The 17,777-nt window shown below is 35.1% G+C and overlaps 1 protein-coding gene across 12 annotated transcripts in view; it reads right to left on the reverse strand.

The window, feature by feature from the left end:
* The window catches only part of STAU2 (staufen double-stranded RNA binding protein 2), a 290,691-nt gene that overhangs the window by 132,253 nt on the left and 140,661 nt on the right, over positions 1-17,777 (reverse strand). For all 12 annotated transcript variants that reach the window (XM_063079352.1, XM_063079356.1, XM_063079350.1 and 9 more), the window contains one exon: positions 9,523-9,583. In XM_063079352.1, coding sequence (XP_062935422.1) covers positions 9,523-9,583 — 61 coding nt within the window. The remainder of the gene's footprint in view (positions 1-9,522; positions 9,584-17,777) is intronic.

Here is a 17,777-nt window from a genome sequence, read left to right on the forward strand (position 1 = left end):
AAAAAGCTAGACCCACCCAACTGTATGCTATCTTCAAGAAACTCACCTCACCTGTAGACACACACAGACTAATAGTGAAGGGATGGAAGAAGGTATACCATGAAAATGAAAACCAAAAATGAGCAGGAATAGCCATTCTTATATCAGATAAAGTAGACTTTAAACCAAAAACCATAAAGAGACACAGAATGCCACTATATAACAATTAAGGAATCTATCCAGCAAAAAGACATAACACTCATAAATATATATGCACTTATAAGAGCACCAGATATATACAGCAAACACTACTAGACCTAAAGAAAGAAATAGGCCTTAATTTGGTAATAGTATGGGGCCTGAACACCCTCTCTCAGCATTGGAGAGATCATCTAGGCACGAAATCAACAGAGAAACATGAGTTAAACTACACTTTGGACCAATTAGACCTGGTAGATACTCACAGAACATTTCATCCTACAACTATAGAATATACATTCTTTTCCTCAACACATTAACATTCTCCAGGATAGACAACATGTTAGGCCACAAACCAACAATCAGCAAATTTTTAAAAATTGAAATCATTTCAAGAAACTTTTCAGAACATGATGGATTAAAACTAGAAATCAATAACAAGTGAAATTCTGGAAACTATACAAATACATGGAAGTTAAACAACATGCTCCTCTATGACACATGGGTCCAAGAAGAAATTAAACAGGAAACCAAATTTCTTGAACCTAATGAAAATAAGGACACATAATACTAAAACCTGTGGGATACTGCAAAAGCTGTACTAAGAGAGAAGTTTATACCAATAAATGCTTACACCAAAGGAAGAGAAAGATTTCAAATAAACAACCTAATGCTTATACCTCAAAGAACAAGAAAAACAAGAAAAATACAATCCCCAAATCAGTAGACAGAAATACATAATTAAGATCAGAGCAGAACTAAATGAAATAGAGACCCAAAAAACGATACCAAAGATCAATAAAACCAAAAACTGGCTTTTTGAGAACATAAACAAAATAGGCAAACCATTAGGAAGGCTGACTAATAAAAGTAAAGAGAAGACCCAAATAACAAAAATCAAAAATGAAGAAGACATTACATCTGATTCTACAGAAATACAAAGAATCATTTAGAGACTATTATAAATGACTATATGCCAACAAATTTGAAAACCTGGAGGAAATGGAGAAGGTTCTGGATGCATAGAAATTACCAAGACTGAACCAAGAAGACAAAGAAAACCTGAACAAACCAATAACAAGCAATGAGATTGAAGCAGTAATCAGCAGTCTCCCAACAAATACAAATGCAGTACTGAACAGCTTTACTGCCAAATTCTACCAAACCTTTAAAGAGGAATTATTACCAATTATCTTCAAACAATTCCACAAAATTGAAAGAGGCCATTCTCCCCAAAATCATTCTATGAGGCCAGAATCACCCTGATACCAAAACCTGACAAATATACAACAAAAAAGGAAACTACAAGCCAATATCTCTGATGAACATATATGCATCAAGTGGGATTGATAAACACTGATGAAGTGGGATTCATCTGAGGGATGCAAGGATGGTTCAACATACGCAAATCAGTAAATGTGATACACCTCCTTCACAAAATCAAGGACAAAAACCATATGATTTTATCTCAATAGATGCAGAAAGAGCATTTATCAAAATTCAACATCCCTTCATGATACTCTCAGCAAATTATGTATTGAAGGAAAGTATCTCAACACAATAAAAGCCATATACAACAAACCCACTACCAATATCATCCCGAATGGAGAAAAGCTGAACACTTTTCTCTCAAGAACAGGAACAAAACAAGGATGCCCACTCTCACCACTTCTATTTGACATAGTATTGGAAGTACTAGCCAAAGCAATCAAACAAGAGAAACAAACAAAGGGCATACAGATTGGAAAAGATGAAGTAAAACTCTCCCTGTTTGCAGATGACATGATCTTATATATAGAAAAACCTAAAGATTCTACCAAAAAACTTTTAGAGCTGATAAATGATCTCAGTAGAGTCGCAGGATACAAAATCAACATGCAAAAATCAGTAGCATTTGTATCCTCCAAAAACAAACTCACAGAAAAAGAAATAAGGAAAGTAAGCCCATTTACAACAGACACCAAAAAAATAAAATACCTAGGAATCAATTTAACCACGGAGGTGAAAGTTCTCTACAATGAGAACTACAAATCACTGCTGAAAGAAACGAAAGAGGATGCAGGCAAGAAAAAGAGCACACCTGGGTTCCTAAGGCAGGAACCAAGGGCCAGCCCCCTCTGCCCAGATGCAGGCAAGAAACAGAGCACACCAGGGATCCTAAGGCAGGAGTCAAGGGCAGCATCCACCACTGGGAAACAGGCAAGGAGCAAGATGAAAACATCACTTCCTCACAGGTGGTCTACCACAGCTGCTGCCACAGCCATGGCTGCCACAAGAGTGGCTCAATGCCACAGCAGTAGCCACAGCTACTTTGCAGGCAGTCCACAGAAACCCAACTGCAGCATCACAAAGAGAGTCACCAGCACAGACTGGAAAAAGAGGACATCTCTATCCTTAAAGCTCACTCCAGAGTAATAGAAGAAGCAACTACTCTACCATGCTCCTACTTCTGATTTTAGTAATTTCTGTCTTCTCTCTTTTTCTCTTGGTCAGTCTAAATAAAGGTTTAAAAATTTTGATGATCTTTTTAAAGAATCAGAAAAAAAAAAAAAAAGGACTACTAAGCAGTCTACAAAGCACCACTGATATAAATATTTTAATCAAACATTAACTTCTAGGGTATAAAGATGGAAAAACATTTCATGCTGTTGGATTGAAAGAATTAACATTGTGAAAATGTCCATACTACCCAAAGCCATCGACAGATCCAATGCAATCCCCATCAAAATATCAATGGCATTCTTCACAAAAATAGGAAAACAATCCTAACATTCATATGGAACAACAAAAGACCCCAAGTAGCCAAAGCAATCCTGAGCAAAAAAAGTAAAACCGGAGGCAAAACACTATCTGATTTCAAGTTACACTACAGAGCTATAGTAATCAAAACAGCATGGGACTGGCATAAAAACAGACACTTGGACCAATGGAACAGAATAGAAAACCCAGAAATCAACCCACAAACTTACCACCAACTGATCTTTGACAAAGGCACCAAGAACATACATTGGGGAAAAAACTACCTCTTAAATAAATGGTGCTGGGAAAACTGGACATCCATATGTAGAAGAATGAAACTAGACCCGTACCTCTCACCATATACCAAAAATGACAGAAATGGATTAAAGACTTAAATATAAGACCTGAAACTACAAAAGTCATAAAAGAAAACTAGGGGAAACACTTCAGGATGTAGGACTGAGAAAAGACTTTATGAATAAGACTCCAAAAAAGCACAGGCAACAAAAGAAAAAATAAACTAATGGGATTATATTAAACTAAAAAGCTTCTGCACAGCAAAAGAAACAACTAACAGAGTGAAAAGACAACCTACACAATGGGAGAAAATATTTGCACACTATGCATCTTACAAGGGATTAATATGCAGAATATACAAGGAACTCAAACAACTTACAAGTAAAAAAACAAGTAACCCAATTAAAAAATGGGCAAAGGATCTAAATAGGCACTTCTTACAGGAAGATATACAAATGGCCAACAAACACATGAAAAAATGCTTAACATCACTAAGCATCAGGGAAATTCAAATCAAAAACACACTGAAATATCACCTCATTAGAGTTAGACTGGCCATTATCAAAAAAACAATAACAAATGCTGGCGAGGATGCGGAAAAAGGGAAACCCTCCTACACTGTTGGTGGGACTGTAAATTAGTGCAGCCATTATGGAAAATGGTATGGAAGTTCCTCAAACAACTACAGATGGAACTGCCATCCCACTGCTGGGTATATACCCAAAGGGATAATCTGCACTCCCACATTTGTCACAGCTCTATTTAGAAGAACTAAGAGTTGGAACCAACCTAAATGCCCACCAGTGGATGACTGGATAAAGAAAATATGTTATATACATACACATAACGGAATACTATTCTGCCATAAAAAAGAATGAAATTATGTCATTCACAGCAATATGGATGAACTTAAAGAAAATGATGTTAGGTGAAATAAGCCAGGCACAGAAAGAGAAATACTACATGTCCTCACTCATAAATGGGAGCTAAAAAATAAGCAAATAAATTAAAAAGAATAAAAGAAAGATACAATAATCCCAATAATTCCTTAAACTTTCAAAAAAAGAAAACGGAACTAAGCCCAGCAGAGGAGGAAAAAGGGGAGGGAGAGGGGAGGTTAGCAAGAAATTGGTAAAGGATCACAAAAAATGAATACATTGTGTAATGATATAGTAATTATCCTGATTTCAGCATCACGTATTGCACACAGGTATTGATATTTAATGCTTTACCCCATAGATGTACAATCAATTATGTTTCAATAATAAATAATGAAAATTCATTCAGATTGTGCAGCTCACGCCAAAGTTTGTATATGTGTGAGTGTTTTAAATATACTTATTTTTTTTCTGATTATAAAACCACTACATGTTTATTATGGAAAACTATTCTCTTCTATTTTTCCATATCTTTTAGTTAAACTTTAGAAAGAAACAGGGCTAAGTTTTGCACACTTATGCCTAACTCCTTTCAGTAAGGCAGTACAAATTCACAGTCTTATCCATAACATGTGAGGGCCTGTTTCTTCCAAGAGTAGGAATTATTTTTAAATCTGACATTTTATGTACCAGAAATTGTGTAATATTTATTTTTAACCTATAATGTACTTCCCTGATTGCTGAACAATTTTTCATTATTTATTGTCTGTTCCTTTTAAATGTTTCCTGAGACCTTTAGCCATTTTTCTATTGGGGTGTTGGCCTGTTTTTTTTAAATTTTTTTATCTGACCTGTACATGCTTTGCGTATATTTAGCCTGTTGCTATAAATATGCTGCAATTTATGCTTTCAGTTTGACATTTTCTTTTTAAGTTTTTATGTTGGTCTGTGAGATCATTTTTAGCTTTTATGTATTGAAATCCATGTCTTTTTTTTGTTTATGGTGTCATCTATTGCTCTTATTCTTAAAACAGTCTCATACAATGAATAAATGCACCCTTACATATATCTAAAATCTACTTTGTGTGCAAAAATGAGTCAAGCAAGTTTGTAAAATCATGCAAATTTAAATTCATTAAATCTTTCCTGAGAATATTTCAGAAAAATAAGGTATCTGTGCTAATCTGATTAAAGACTTATTTTCTAATTTCAGATTCTTTTTCCTTTAAATTAATGAGCCTTTAAACACAGACTCAATTGATACGATTAAAACAGAAGCAAGCTTAACACTCCCTCTAATCTTCCTATATTCTGTGGGCAAGAAAAGAAAATCCTTGTCAAAGCCATTTTTAAAAGTCTACAGCTTTTCACCACTCAGGTAGGTCCAACATAGCCACCAATGTAAAAGGAGAGGTATATCATTCTGGAACATATGCATCTTTCTTCCTTTGCTCAGGAGAGAAAGGGCATTTCGATCGGCAGTCTCAAATGGACAGTAGTGAGGATGTGTATGTTCCTGCTGCTCCCAATGCTCCAGAGAAAGAGTCCTCTATTCATGGAACCTGACTTTGTTCAAAAGCAACCAGGTATTCAGGAACTGGGCTGCCCAGCACAAGTAACCCACCAATCCTTCCAAATAAAATCACTACAAGCCAGCCACAGTCTTACATTTCCAGCACAGCATTCATGTCTAGATAAATAATTAAGTTGGATCACTCAGCTTTATATTTCAATGCAATTGGCTCCAACTATTTTAATTGTCTCATTACAAAGTAGTTTCTGTTATGGGAGCCCCAAAAGAAATTTGTTCAGGGAACTCTCCCAAAACACTATTAAAGAAAGAATATATTAACTTATTATCTTAAAAATGCAATCCCCACGCTGCACCCCCAAAAAGAAATAAAGAAAAAAGTAGAGTTTCTAAATACAGTACCCAGCATATGGGGAACAAGCAGGAAATCGATCCAATACCATATCACTGGATATTCTAGCCTCCTGGTCTCAGGATGTACAGTGTTTAATAATACATGCATATGACACAAAAGTGACAAAAACTTTGGTAAGTCAACTAAGATCCAGAAAAGGTCAAGAAGAATTCTATCCCATCCCCAAAGTATTTGTCTTGGGTTATCTCTAATGAACGTAGAAGAACCAGTGTATTTCTTAGGGGCTAAATAAAACTTTTTAAAAGGTCAATGGAAAAATATTTATGTGAAAATGCCTCCAAATACTCTTTTAGTGGGTGGATTCGGCACATACCTTTGAGCTTAGTCCAATTTTGAATTAAGCTAGAGTTCACCTTTAAGAAACAACGAACCTGTTTTTAAGTAAAACCCAGTATTAATAAGAAACATGGAATGTGAATAAAAAAAAGATATCAACTGAACTGTATCTAAATATTTTACAAAGTTTTCCATGAGCCATCAGTAGATTTCTAAAATGAGTGATCTTTTAAAAAACTTGTTACTCATTCATCTGTAAAAATCTCGTTTTTTATGTGTATGCCAAGCATAAAATTGCCCCACGCTAAATTTAACACAAACCTCACATTACAGAATTATGTGTTCCTGTAGTTCAATGTAACTATGACAGTGATTCAAAGGGTAAAAACATACTTAGAATAGTCTACCTTCTGCTGCATTTCAGTAGAATGAAGAAAGCCTGAGAAGCTTGCAAAAATTAGGTCCATATTTTAAACCTCCAGGCAATCACGCCAAGAAAATAAATTGAGAAACCAGGCCATGTAATCACAATCACTTGCAAAACCATATAACTATTTTTATTTGTAATTGTTAGCAGTTTCTTATGACTATAACCTTTAAAAAATATCTTCCACTTCAAAAATTAAATGCACATGTACATTAACATTTTTTGTCTACTTATAGTTAGGTGCTAGCTATGCCAGATTAAAATTCCCCCTTTTTTTTTCAGTCCAATTCTGTATTCCCTTTTAATTTTTATACATTATGGTTCCAAGTTAATTTCATATCATTTATCAAAATAAATGTTGGCTAAAATTTTGATCTTTAAAACTACAATTTTGAAGAAATCTAGACTTTAACAAATAAAATATAATGAAGAGAGCCACTTCATGATAACAGCGTTTTTCACAAAGTAATATGTTGCCTTTCCAGATGTAACTTAAGCATATTTATTCGTTTTATATATGTAATATAATTAAAGATTCTCAACATTATAAATTGGTATGCACAACTCTTCACAGAGCACACTGAATATAATATGAGTATAAAATGAGTTATTCAAGGTCATACATTATGTTGGTTAGGCAGCCAGCACTGGCAGTCTCAAATTCTGGCCTTCCCCCATATGTACCCATCCCAGGAGATCTGAGCTCTAACCTTTGTTTGCACAATGCTAGCACAGGTATTCTTCAAACTTAAGGAATTGATTAAGCAGAAGAGAAATTAACCTAAATGTTAGCACAATATATGAATTAAAATTAATTTTCAGGTAACTAATTCATCACCTGAGTGATCAATTCCTAAGCAGAGACCATCTTTTTTTTCTAATGTATTTAGGTAGCTTTGAGCTGGCTTCAGGGGACTCTGGGTTTCTTTGGGAGAACCCTTGTTACAGCTTTCTCACCCCCTCACAGTTGGGAAGGGGTGAGGAAACATTCTTATTTCAAATGCTCAGTTTGAACCACTGTAGACCAGAGGAATTCCTAAAACATTAACAGTCTGGTTAAGTTTTAAGCTGACTTCAACTAGCTTTATCACTTCTAAGTTTATGTCTAAAGCAAACCTTTTATGCATTCTTACACATTTCTGATCACTTAAACTCATTGGCCTCTTTCTGATATCCCTTCCCATATTTGTAAAGCAGTTCCAGTATTCCTTAGTAAGTTAAAAAAAAAAAAAAAATCAGCAAACACATAAAGCTAAGGGCCAAAATATCACTATTCAATGACAAAGCTTGCAGGTTACCTATAATGCCATTTCATGTTAAAACTGTCAAGTTAATAACTAGCTGATTTCCATGTTCAAATACATAATGTTTATATTCTTCAAAAAAAATGTCTAGGTCAAAATGTAACTATCCATGAATAAACTTTATACTCTTCAGTTACTATGTGCAAAAAACAGCTGACAGATAAAAAGTATAACAATGTACTTTATGGCAAATCTACACAGAATTATATCATTTTTGCAAAAGAAGGGAGAGAAGAGGTATGTAAGGAAATCAACATTTACTATGTGCTTACTATGAAACAGACACTGTGCTAAGTACTTTACATAAAACTGCTATTAATTTAATGTTTCTTACATTCTCTTACCAAGTAATTATACACCAATATAAGCAAACATCAAAGAAATTAAACACAAACTCTGAGAATCCTGAACTGATTCCATTTTTCCTTGGGCTATGTGCTAAGCCCATCAAATTCATCACCCCTACGTATATGGTCCAAGGCCTCAGAAGCACATTAATTTAAATTATTCCCAGAAAGTAAGCCAAGAATACCATTACCTCACTGAAATATTCTTTTCAATAGACTAATTTTGATGATCCAAGAATTCAATTCCTGTGAGTACACACTGATATGAATTTGTTACTAATTTCATTATACATCAAGAGATGAGCTGCTAGTACCAAAGACTAAAGACTTTAGGACAATTTGCAGACTTAAGCTTTTTCATTGTCCAGAGGTTGTAAAAGAAAGATGGGCTTAGAAGTTAGATAGATTGGGTATTTGCACAGGGTTGAATGTTTTGATTCACAGATTTACAGTAAAGTGGTCATTTCAGGGAAAATACATACTTTCTTGGGGGGGCAGTGATGCCAGAAAAAAAGTCTGTATGTCCAATGCAAAATATCTTGATCACATGCATTTAAAAAAAGAAATAAACTGGAGTTGATTTTTAAGTGTCTGACAATCTATAAGCAATTTTATTCTAACATTTCTAATATTTCATTTAGTGACTTTAATAAAATGTTAAAAATTCTAATGACTCAGCAAAATGTAGAAAATGCTTATGGCAATGTTAAATAAAAACAACACAATAAAATTTTTTATCTACATTATAATTACATAAAAATCTGTGTGTATATAAAAACAATTAGAATTGTGAAAAGAGCTGATTTGAGAGCATAATCTACCTGTACATAATTACTTTTTTTTATATTCTAAAAATGCTGTTTCAATAAAAACAACTGGAAAAAGATTGGCATCACTATGTGGATTCAATGGTACTCCATCTGCAATGGTTTAGTCATGTTAAGGATATGAATGTCTGTTTTCCACTTATTCTATCAGTTCCAGGAAAGCAAACACCATGAACCTCTTATAACCTCCATAATACTTAACATGGCATCTTGGGCCCAGATAGACCAAATCAATACCCAGTGACAGCTAGTCATTGAACCTCTGATGAACACCAAGTTCATATGACATAAAAATGAGACTTACTGTTATTTGTTGGTTCAGGAAATCCAGCCTTTGGACCACTCCATCCTTTGTTTTCCCCTGTCTGAAAGATTAAATCAATTGTTTACATCCAGAGAAACAGGCTTATTAAAAAGAAAAAAAGTTGACTAACCAATTAAGCAAGGGCAAAAGTCTCTCACACAGTTATTCTGCATATTCTTTCCTTATTTGATCCCGGGACAATGGGCTACTAGAATAATTAACATGAACAGTATCATCTATCTCTTTTCTATATTTGAATCTATTTCTGATGTCTCCTTCTGCTTTTATCTGCTCATTTAAATTTGTAATTTAAGGCATCAAAAAGCTCTATATTCAGTAAGTGTATTACACAGAACATAGGCTCTATCTAGGTGATTAAAAAATAATTCTTATTCAAACAATAAACAATAATAATCATCGCAAGTACAAACAATAAACAATAATAATCATCGCAAGTACTAAAGTGACTAAAAGAAATTCTTTATCAACTTCTGAGGTCAGACTAATGAGAGAAATGTTACTATGCCTGTCTGGAAAAGTCCTATGATAAGGATCACCAAATATTGCTAATGACATACACAAAATATTGAAAACTAAGCCCTATGATAGAGTTTCGATGTGTTGTCCCCCCAGAATTCATTTGTAAATCTGATCCCCAATGTGACAGTGTCGGAAGCTGTTTGTGTCACGGGGGCAGATCCATCGTGAATGGATTAATGCTCTCCCTGGGGGATGGGGGTAGTGAGTTCCCACGCTATTAGTTCCCATGAGAGCTGGTTATTTAAAAGACCCTGGTGCCTCCCCCCTCTCTCTCTTGCTTCCTCTCTCCATGTGATCTTCTTGTACCCACCGGCTGCTTTCCACCATGAGTAGAAGCAGCCTGAGGCACATGCCAGATGCAGCTGTCCCAGAACTGTAAGCCAAATAAACCTCTTTTCTTTACAAATTACCTAGTCTCGGGTATTCTGTTATAACAACATAAAATGGACTAATATCCCCTAACTTTACGCAAACCATGTAACATCCTGACTTCTGTAAGATGATCTGTGTTCAGTATAAAATACATTCTGAAACTTAGATATTTTGAAGTAGTAAGTATTCTAATCCAATTAATAAGTTATGTTCTCTTTTTGTGGAGCTGGTATTGTTGATATGAAATGCTCCAGGAAGAAAAAAAAAAGTTTATTTCCTATTATCATCAGCATTTTACATTTATGTTACAGGTCAAATGGATAAATCAATTCCAGATATAAACACAAGATACAATTCTAGCAAATAGTTTACCAATGTTCATTAAAAAAAATGTTCATATTGAATTCTGTCTCTTTCGTTTTTATTATACACCTTGGAGTGACAAGGACAGATATATACTGGCAGACAGCAGAAGCAAAAAAGAAAATAAGTTCTGAAAAATAAGTTGACAGTATGTTAGAAACAACCAGCAGCTTCATATGAACTGGGTAGTATCTCTTTCTGCCTTTATCTCTTTTATCTTTTTAAAATGCAAATTCCTGTCTTCCTCCACATTTACCATCCTGAGATCAATGTTGTAACCTTTGATGCAAAATGGTAACACAAGTACCCTTTACAAGACAGAAATTGCTGTGTAATAAAATAGGCTGATAGTAGCAAAGCTAATAGCTAACACTTAACACTTAAAGTGTGGTTGGTAAAAAGTGTTTTACATGGATATGGATTGTCTAGTTTTCACCTTCACAAAAATTTGGTTAAGATAAGCAATGCTAACATTCAATTTTATAGATAAGCAAACCAGGGTTACAGAGGTTCACAAATTATTCTAAGGTCACACAGCTAATATGTGGAGGTGCCAGGATGTCAACCTAGGTCTTTCTAACGGAAGAGACAGTAATCATTTGTACCATCATTATTAGGAGAGAAAGAAGCTGATGAAAAGAATTTTCAGAAAGGGTATGGATTAAGTGTAAACTGTGCATCCAAGAAAGGAAGAAAAAAAACACTGGAATGAAGAACAGAGTTTGGAACTAATAAGAAGAGTGCTCAAAAGGTATGGCTGGATGGAAAGTACTACAAAGAACAAATGAGAAACAGAACTCTGACAGAGAAGTAGATACTTCCAAGGGTGGAAAGAAACAGGAAAGATTGTGAAAAACAGCTGAAATCACTATTTGCAGAAAGCCCCAGTGAACAGGAAGAAAAAATATATATGTAATTTTTATTTTTCAACCCATTCTTACCTTTAATTTTATTCATACCTCCAAAACAGTTTGTACTTATCAAACTGCTGACAACTGTTTAGGTTTTTAGAGAAGTATTTACATTTCAGGAACCCTGGAGCAGTTCTACAATTAGCCACAATATTCTAGTCTTTCCAAATAAGTGAATTTTCATTTTTAACAACTTGTAACATTGAAATCTGTTTTATTCAATTGTACTAATTTCTTCTGTTCCTTACCTTGCTTTTGTTACCTTAATGAATTAACTATAAATTTTGCCAATAGGTAACATGTGATTTTCATCTGAGAACCATGCCTAACATCAAATTTCTCAGTCTTGTGAAGATCACTGTTTGGAAAGCATGGGGAAGTCCCCCCCAGCAGGGACATCACAGTAATTAACACGAACTCATCTCCTGTAAAGGGGATGCCAGCAGGTACAAAGTACAGCTCATCGCCCAGATCTTACTTCCTGTATTTCTTCTGTTTTATACCTTGATCACTTCATTTCTATAAACATGCTTTAAAAAAAAAAATTGAATTTCAGTCCTTCAATCCCTTTGATTTCTCCCAGTCTATCACATTACTTACAGCTTACTTTCTTATATATATGCCTTATTTAGATCAATTATCATTTTCCTTCCAGCTGTCGATTATTCACCCCTTTGTCCTTCTGGAGACCCATCCTGCAAATCCCTAATCACAGGCCATTTTGCTTTGTTAGCTTCCAAATCCAAGATCCCAAGGGCTGCATAACCTTACAAACTGACATCTCTTAAAGTTTGTAGCTTCCAAACCCATCTTGATAATCAGCCCCTCTCTGTAATGTACTCCTCACAGTGACTGGTCATTCCTTACATATACAAATGGACCACCCTTTACTAGGCTGTCACTGTAAAAAGATAGAAGTGGACCAAATGTCTGTAAATACTGATAGAAGTTGGTGTGGAGGCCCGGGGGACTTGCATTTCTATGTTCTCTGGGAAGTACAAGAAAAGATCACAGAACTAGAGGAAGCTGACTGAGGAGGGCTACAAGTTTGAGGAAAGTGTAGTCAGCAAGGAACAAAAGAGTGTAGGTTGATTAGAAAAATGCAGATTCCAAGATGTCATCAAGACGGTGGAAGAGACAATCCCAAGCATCCCTCTTCCCCACAATTGACAAATTATAGCTACTGAAAAGCAAAGACTGCCAAACTGGGACTACTGGAGCTCAGGGGAACAGGAGGAAAGATGTGAAGAGTTCTTGAAGACAGGAGAAGCCATGGAGGGAGGAAGAACAGCACTCCAACTGTTTCAAGCTGTGGCCATGTCAGGGCCAACCGTGTGAGAGGTGGGAAGAAGCTGTAGTACACACAGAGCAGGAGCCAGCAAAAGCTGCAGCTGGGCCCTTTGTGTGAAGCTGCCTAGAGCCTGCAGGGGAAAAGAGGGCCTCGGAGCACACCATACCAGCCCCCAGGCTAGCAAGACCACTGAAAGGGTTCCCATGGACCCATACAGAAGCAAGGGGGTGCAGCCAACCAAAGATACAAACTACCCAGAGACTGGTGAGTCATCATGAGAGACCCACACATGGGCACCCCACAGGATGTCTGGAGTACAGGAGGGAGGCTGGCCTGCAGGGAAAACACTGGGGTGGGCAACTGCTCTGCCTTCCAAAAGATGCAAGCTCACTCAGTGGAGACTAGTCAAGGTGACAGAACTGCAGGGGGAGCAGTTTGCTGAAAAGACTCAGTCTCAGGCCAGAATTTGACCTCACAAGACTCAGAAGTGATTAAAGGGCCAACAATCAAAATCTCCACAAAAAGCCTTCCCCAGAAAATCACTAACAAAGCAGCAATTTAGTGCAACGACAGAGCTCAAGTGGTGGTCCCACTGATTTTGGAATTAATGAAAACCACAGAACAGAGACAAACCTCTGGTATTAACCAGCAAAGGTCTACCATCACCAAAGGACACCTATCATACCTAGAAGAGGTGGAAGTCTCCTTAAGTGCCCAAGCATCAACATAAAGACATGAAGATCGAAAAAGAACAAACAGATATGCTACCAACAAAAGAAACAAATGAAGCACCAGCAATGGACCCAGAAGAAGAGTGGATTTATGAAATGTCTGACAGAGAATTCAGAATAACCTTGTTAAGGATGTTCAGGGAGTCACAAGAAAATATAGTAGAAGGTTAAATGATATCTGGAAAACAATCCAGGAGGAGAATGAGAAACGTGACAAAGGAATTGAATCAATTAAAAAAAAAAAACCTCTAGAACTAAAGAATACATTATCTGAACTGAAAAACTCAATAGAAAGCTCTAATAGCATACTTAATCAAACAGAGGAGAGAATCAGTGAGCTCAAAGATAGAACATACAAAAAATAGAGCTAAAGGAAAAAAGTGAAACAAATACAGCAAATATGGCACTCCCTCAAGCAAAATAACTTCTGCATAACTGTCATACCCAAAGGAGAGAAAAAAGGAAGAGGTGTAGAAAGCATATTCAAGATAACAATGGCTGAAAATTTCCCAAGTATGGAAAAAGATGACACCATCCAGGTACAGGAAGCTAAGAGGTCATCAATCAAGTTCAATCCAAAGAGTAACACCCCAAGGTACATCATAATCAAAGTATCAAAAACCAAAGACAAAGAAATGATACTGAAAGAGGCTAAAGAAAAGAAACATATAACATTTAACAGAGCCCCAATATATCTCTTACCTGGATTTCTCAGCAGAAACCCTACAGGTCAGAAGACAGTGGGATGATATATTCCAGGTGCTGAAGGAAAAAGACTGTCAGCCAAGAATTTTCTATCCAGCAAAACTAACCTTCAAATATGAAGGAGAAATACAGTCTTTGCTAGACAAGCAAAAGCTATGGGAATTCATCAACACTAGACACGTATTACAAGAAATGCTAAAGGGAGTTCTTCAGTTTGATGATGCTAAGGAGCAGCAAGAAAACATGTGAAAGTACATAATTCATTAGTAAAGTAAGTTCACAGGCAACCTCGGAATCCTCCAATAGCGTAAGGGTGGTGAATAGACCGCATACATCCTTCATATGAAGACTTAAGGACAAACCTAACAAGACATTAACATATACAACAACCATATATGAAATAGGCAATATTGAAAGATGTAACATGAAACAAATTATCAAAAAGTGGGAGGGAATGACACCAAAGCATGGAGTTGGCTTTAGTTTTTCCTTTTTTCTTAGATATTAAGGTTAACTTGTTATTAGTTGAAAATTATCTGTTAAAACTATAACATGTTCTTTTGTAAGCCTCATGATAACCACAACACAAAAATTTAGAAGAGACATACTAGAAATAAATAGCGAGAATCAAAATCAAATATACATTGCTGTCAAATCAAAATACATTGCTGGAGAAAACCAAATCAAAATACATTGCTGGAGAAAACCACTCAATCACAAAGGAAGATTGTAAGACTAGCAAAAAAGAAAAAAGGATCAACAAAACAACCAGAAAAAAAGGAACCTAATGGCAATAACAAGTCTCTATAAATCAATAAGTCTAAATGTAGAAGGATTAAATGCCCCAAATAAAAGACATAAAGTGGCTCAATGGATTATAAAACAAGAATCAACAATATGCTGCCTACAAGAAACTCCCTTTACTTATAAAGATACACACCATCAGAAAGTGAAGAGATGGACAAAGATATTTCACGTAAATGGAAACCAAAAAAGAACAGGAGGAGCTATACTTATATTAGATAAAATAGATTTCAAGCAAAGGAAAGCTTAAAAAAAAAAGATAAGGAAGGTCATTATAAAATGATAAACTATTCAATTCAACAAGAGGATATAACAATTCTATATATATATATATATATATATATACACACCCAACTCCAGAGAGCACAGGTATATAAAGTAATTACTAATACAGCTAAAGCAAGAAATAGACTACAACACAATAATAGTTGGAAACTCAGAAAAGGACAGATCATACAGACAGAAAATTAACCAGGAAACATCAGAATTAATCTCTTCTATAGACCACCAAGACCTAATGGACATATACAGAATATTTCATCCAACAGTTGTAGAATACACATTTCTCTCAGCAGCCAACAGAACATTTTCTAGAACAGACCAGATGTTAGGTCATGAAACAAGTCTTAACAAATTTTTAAAAACTGAAATCATATCAACTATCTTGTCCAACCACAATGGAATAAAACTAGAAATCAACAATAAAAGGGACACTAGAAACCATACGAATACATAGAAATTAAACAACATGTTCTTAAACAATGAACGGATCAAAGAAGAAATCAAAAAAGAAATTAAAAAATTCCTGGAGACTAATGAAAATGAAAACCTAACATATCAGAATCTATGGATATAGCAAAAGTAGTTCTAAGAAAGAAGTTTATAGCAATAAATGCCTACACTGAAAAAGAAGAAAGAATTCAAAAAAACAAACATTACACCTCAAGGAGCTGGAAGAGCAAGATGAAACCAACCCCAAAATTGGTAAAAGGAGAGAAATAACAAAGATCAAAGTAGAAATAAATGAATTAGAGATTAAAACCAATACAATCAATGAAACAAAGAGTTGGTTTTTTGAAAAGAGAAAAATTGATAAACCTATAGCTAGACTAACAAAGAAAAAAAGAGAAAAGATTCAAATATATAAAATCAGAAATGAAAAAGGAGACATTACTACTGATACCACAGAAATACAAAGGATCATTAAGAGACTACTACAAACAACTATATGCAGACAAACTGGAAAACCTAGAAAAAATGGATAAACTCCTGGACACATATATATTACCAAGTTTGAATCATGAAGAACTAGAAAACCTAAACAGACCAATAACAAGTAATGAGATTGAAGCAGTAATACAAAGTCTCACAACAAAGTAAACCCCAGGGCCAGATGGCTTCACTACCAAATTCTATCAAACGTTTAAAGAAGAACTAATACCAATTCTTCTCAAACTCTTCCAAAAATTTTAAGAGGAGGAAATACTTCCAAACTTATTCTACAAGGCCAACATTAACTTCATTCCCAAACTGGAAAAAGACACAACAAAAAAGAAAACTACAAACCAATATCCCTAATGAACAAAGATGTGAAGATACTCAATAAAATACTAGCCAGAAAAATCCAACAACGCATTAAAAAGATCATTCACCATGATCAAGTGGGATTCATCCCAGGGATGCAAGAATGGTTCAAAATAAACAAATTAACAAATGTGATACATCACATCAACAGAATGAAAGGGAAAAAAATGATTATTTCAATTTTTTTAAAAAAAGCATTTGATAAAATCCAACACCCCTTCATGATAAAAACACTCAATAAATTAGGTATAGAAGATATGTACTTCAACACAATACAACAAACCCACAACTACTATCATACTGAATGAACAAAAATGGGAGGCTTTTCCTATAAGATCTAGAACAAGACAAGGATGCTCATTTTCCCCACCTTTATTCAACATAGTACTGGAAGTTCTAGCCAGCACAGTAAGACAAAAGAAAGCAAGAAAAAGTATTCAAATTGGAAAAGAGGAAATCAAACTATCCCTATTTGCAGATGACATGATATTATACATAGAAGACCCTAAAGACTCCACCAAAAAACTACTAGAACCAGTAAATGAATTCAGTATAGTGGCAGGATACAAAATCAACACACAAAAATCAACAGCCTTTGTACATACCAGTAATGAAATAGCTGAAGAAAAAATCAGGAAAGTAATCCCATTCACAATAGCTACTCCCAAAATCAAATACCTAGGAGTAAATATAACCAAAGAGGTGAAAGACTTCTACAATGAAAACTATAAAACATTGGTGAAAAAAACTTGAAGAGGACAAAAATAAATGGAACGATATCCAATGTTCTCAGGCCGGAAAAATTAACATCATCAAAACATCCACATTACCCAAAGCAATCTATACATCCAACAGAATCCCCATTAAAACACCAATGACATTTTTCACAGAAACTGAAAAAGTGACATGAAATTTGTATGGAACCACCAAAGGCCCCATATAGCTAAAGCAATC

Source organism: Cynocephalus volans, chromosome 15 (genome assembly GCF_027409185.1).
Source record: "Cynocephalus volans isolate mCynVol1 chromosome 15, mCynVol1.pri, whole genome shotgun sequence".
Taxonomy (NCBI): domain Eukaryota; kingdom Metazoa; phylum Chordata; class Mammalia; order Dermoptera; family Cynocephalidae; genus Cynocephalus; species Cynocephalus volans.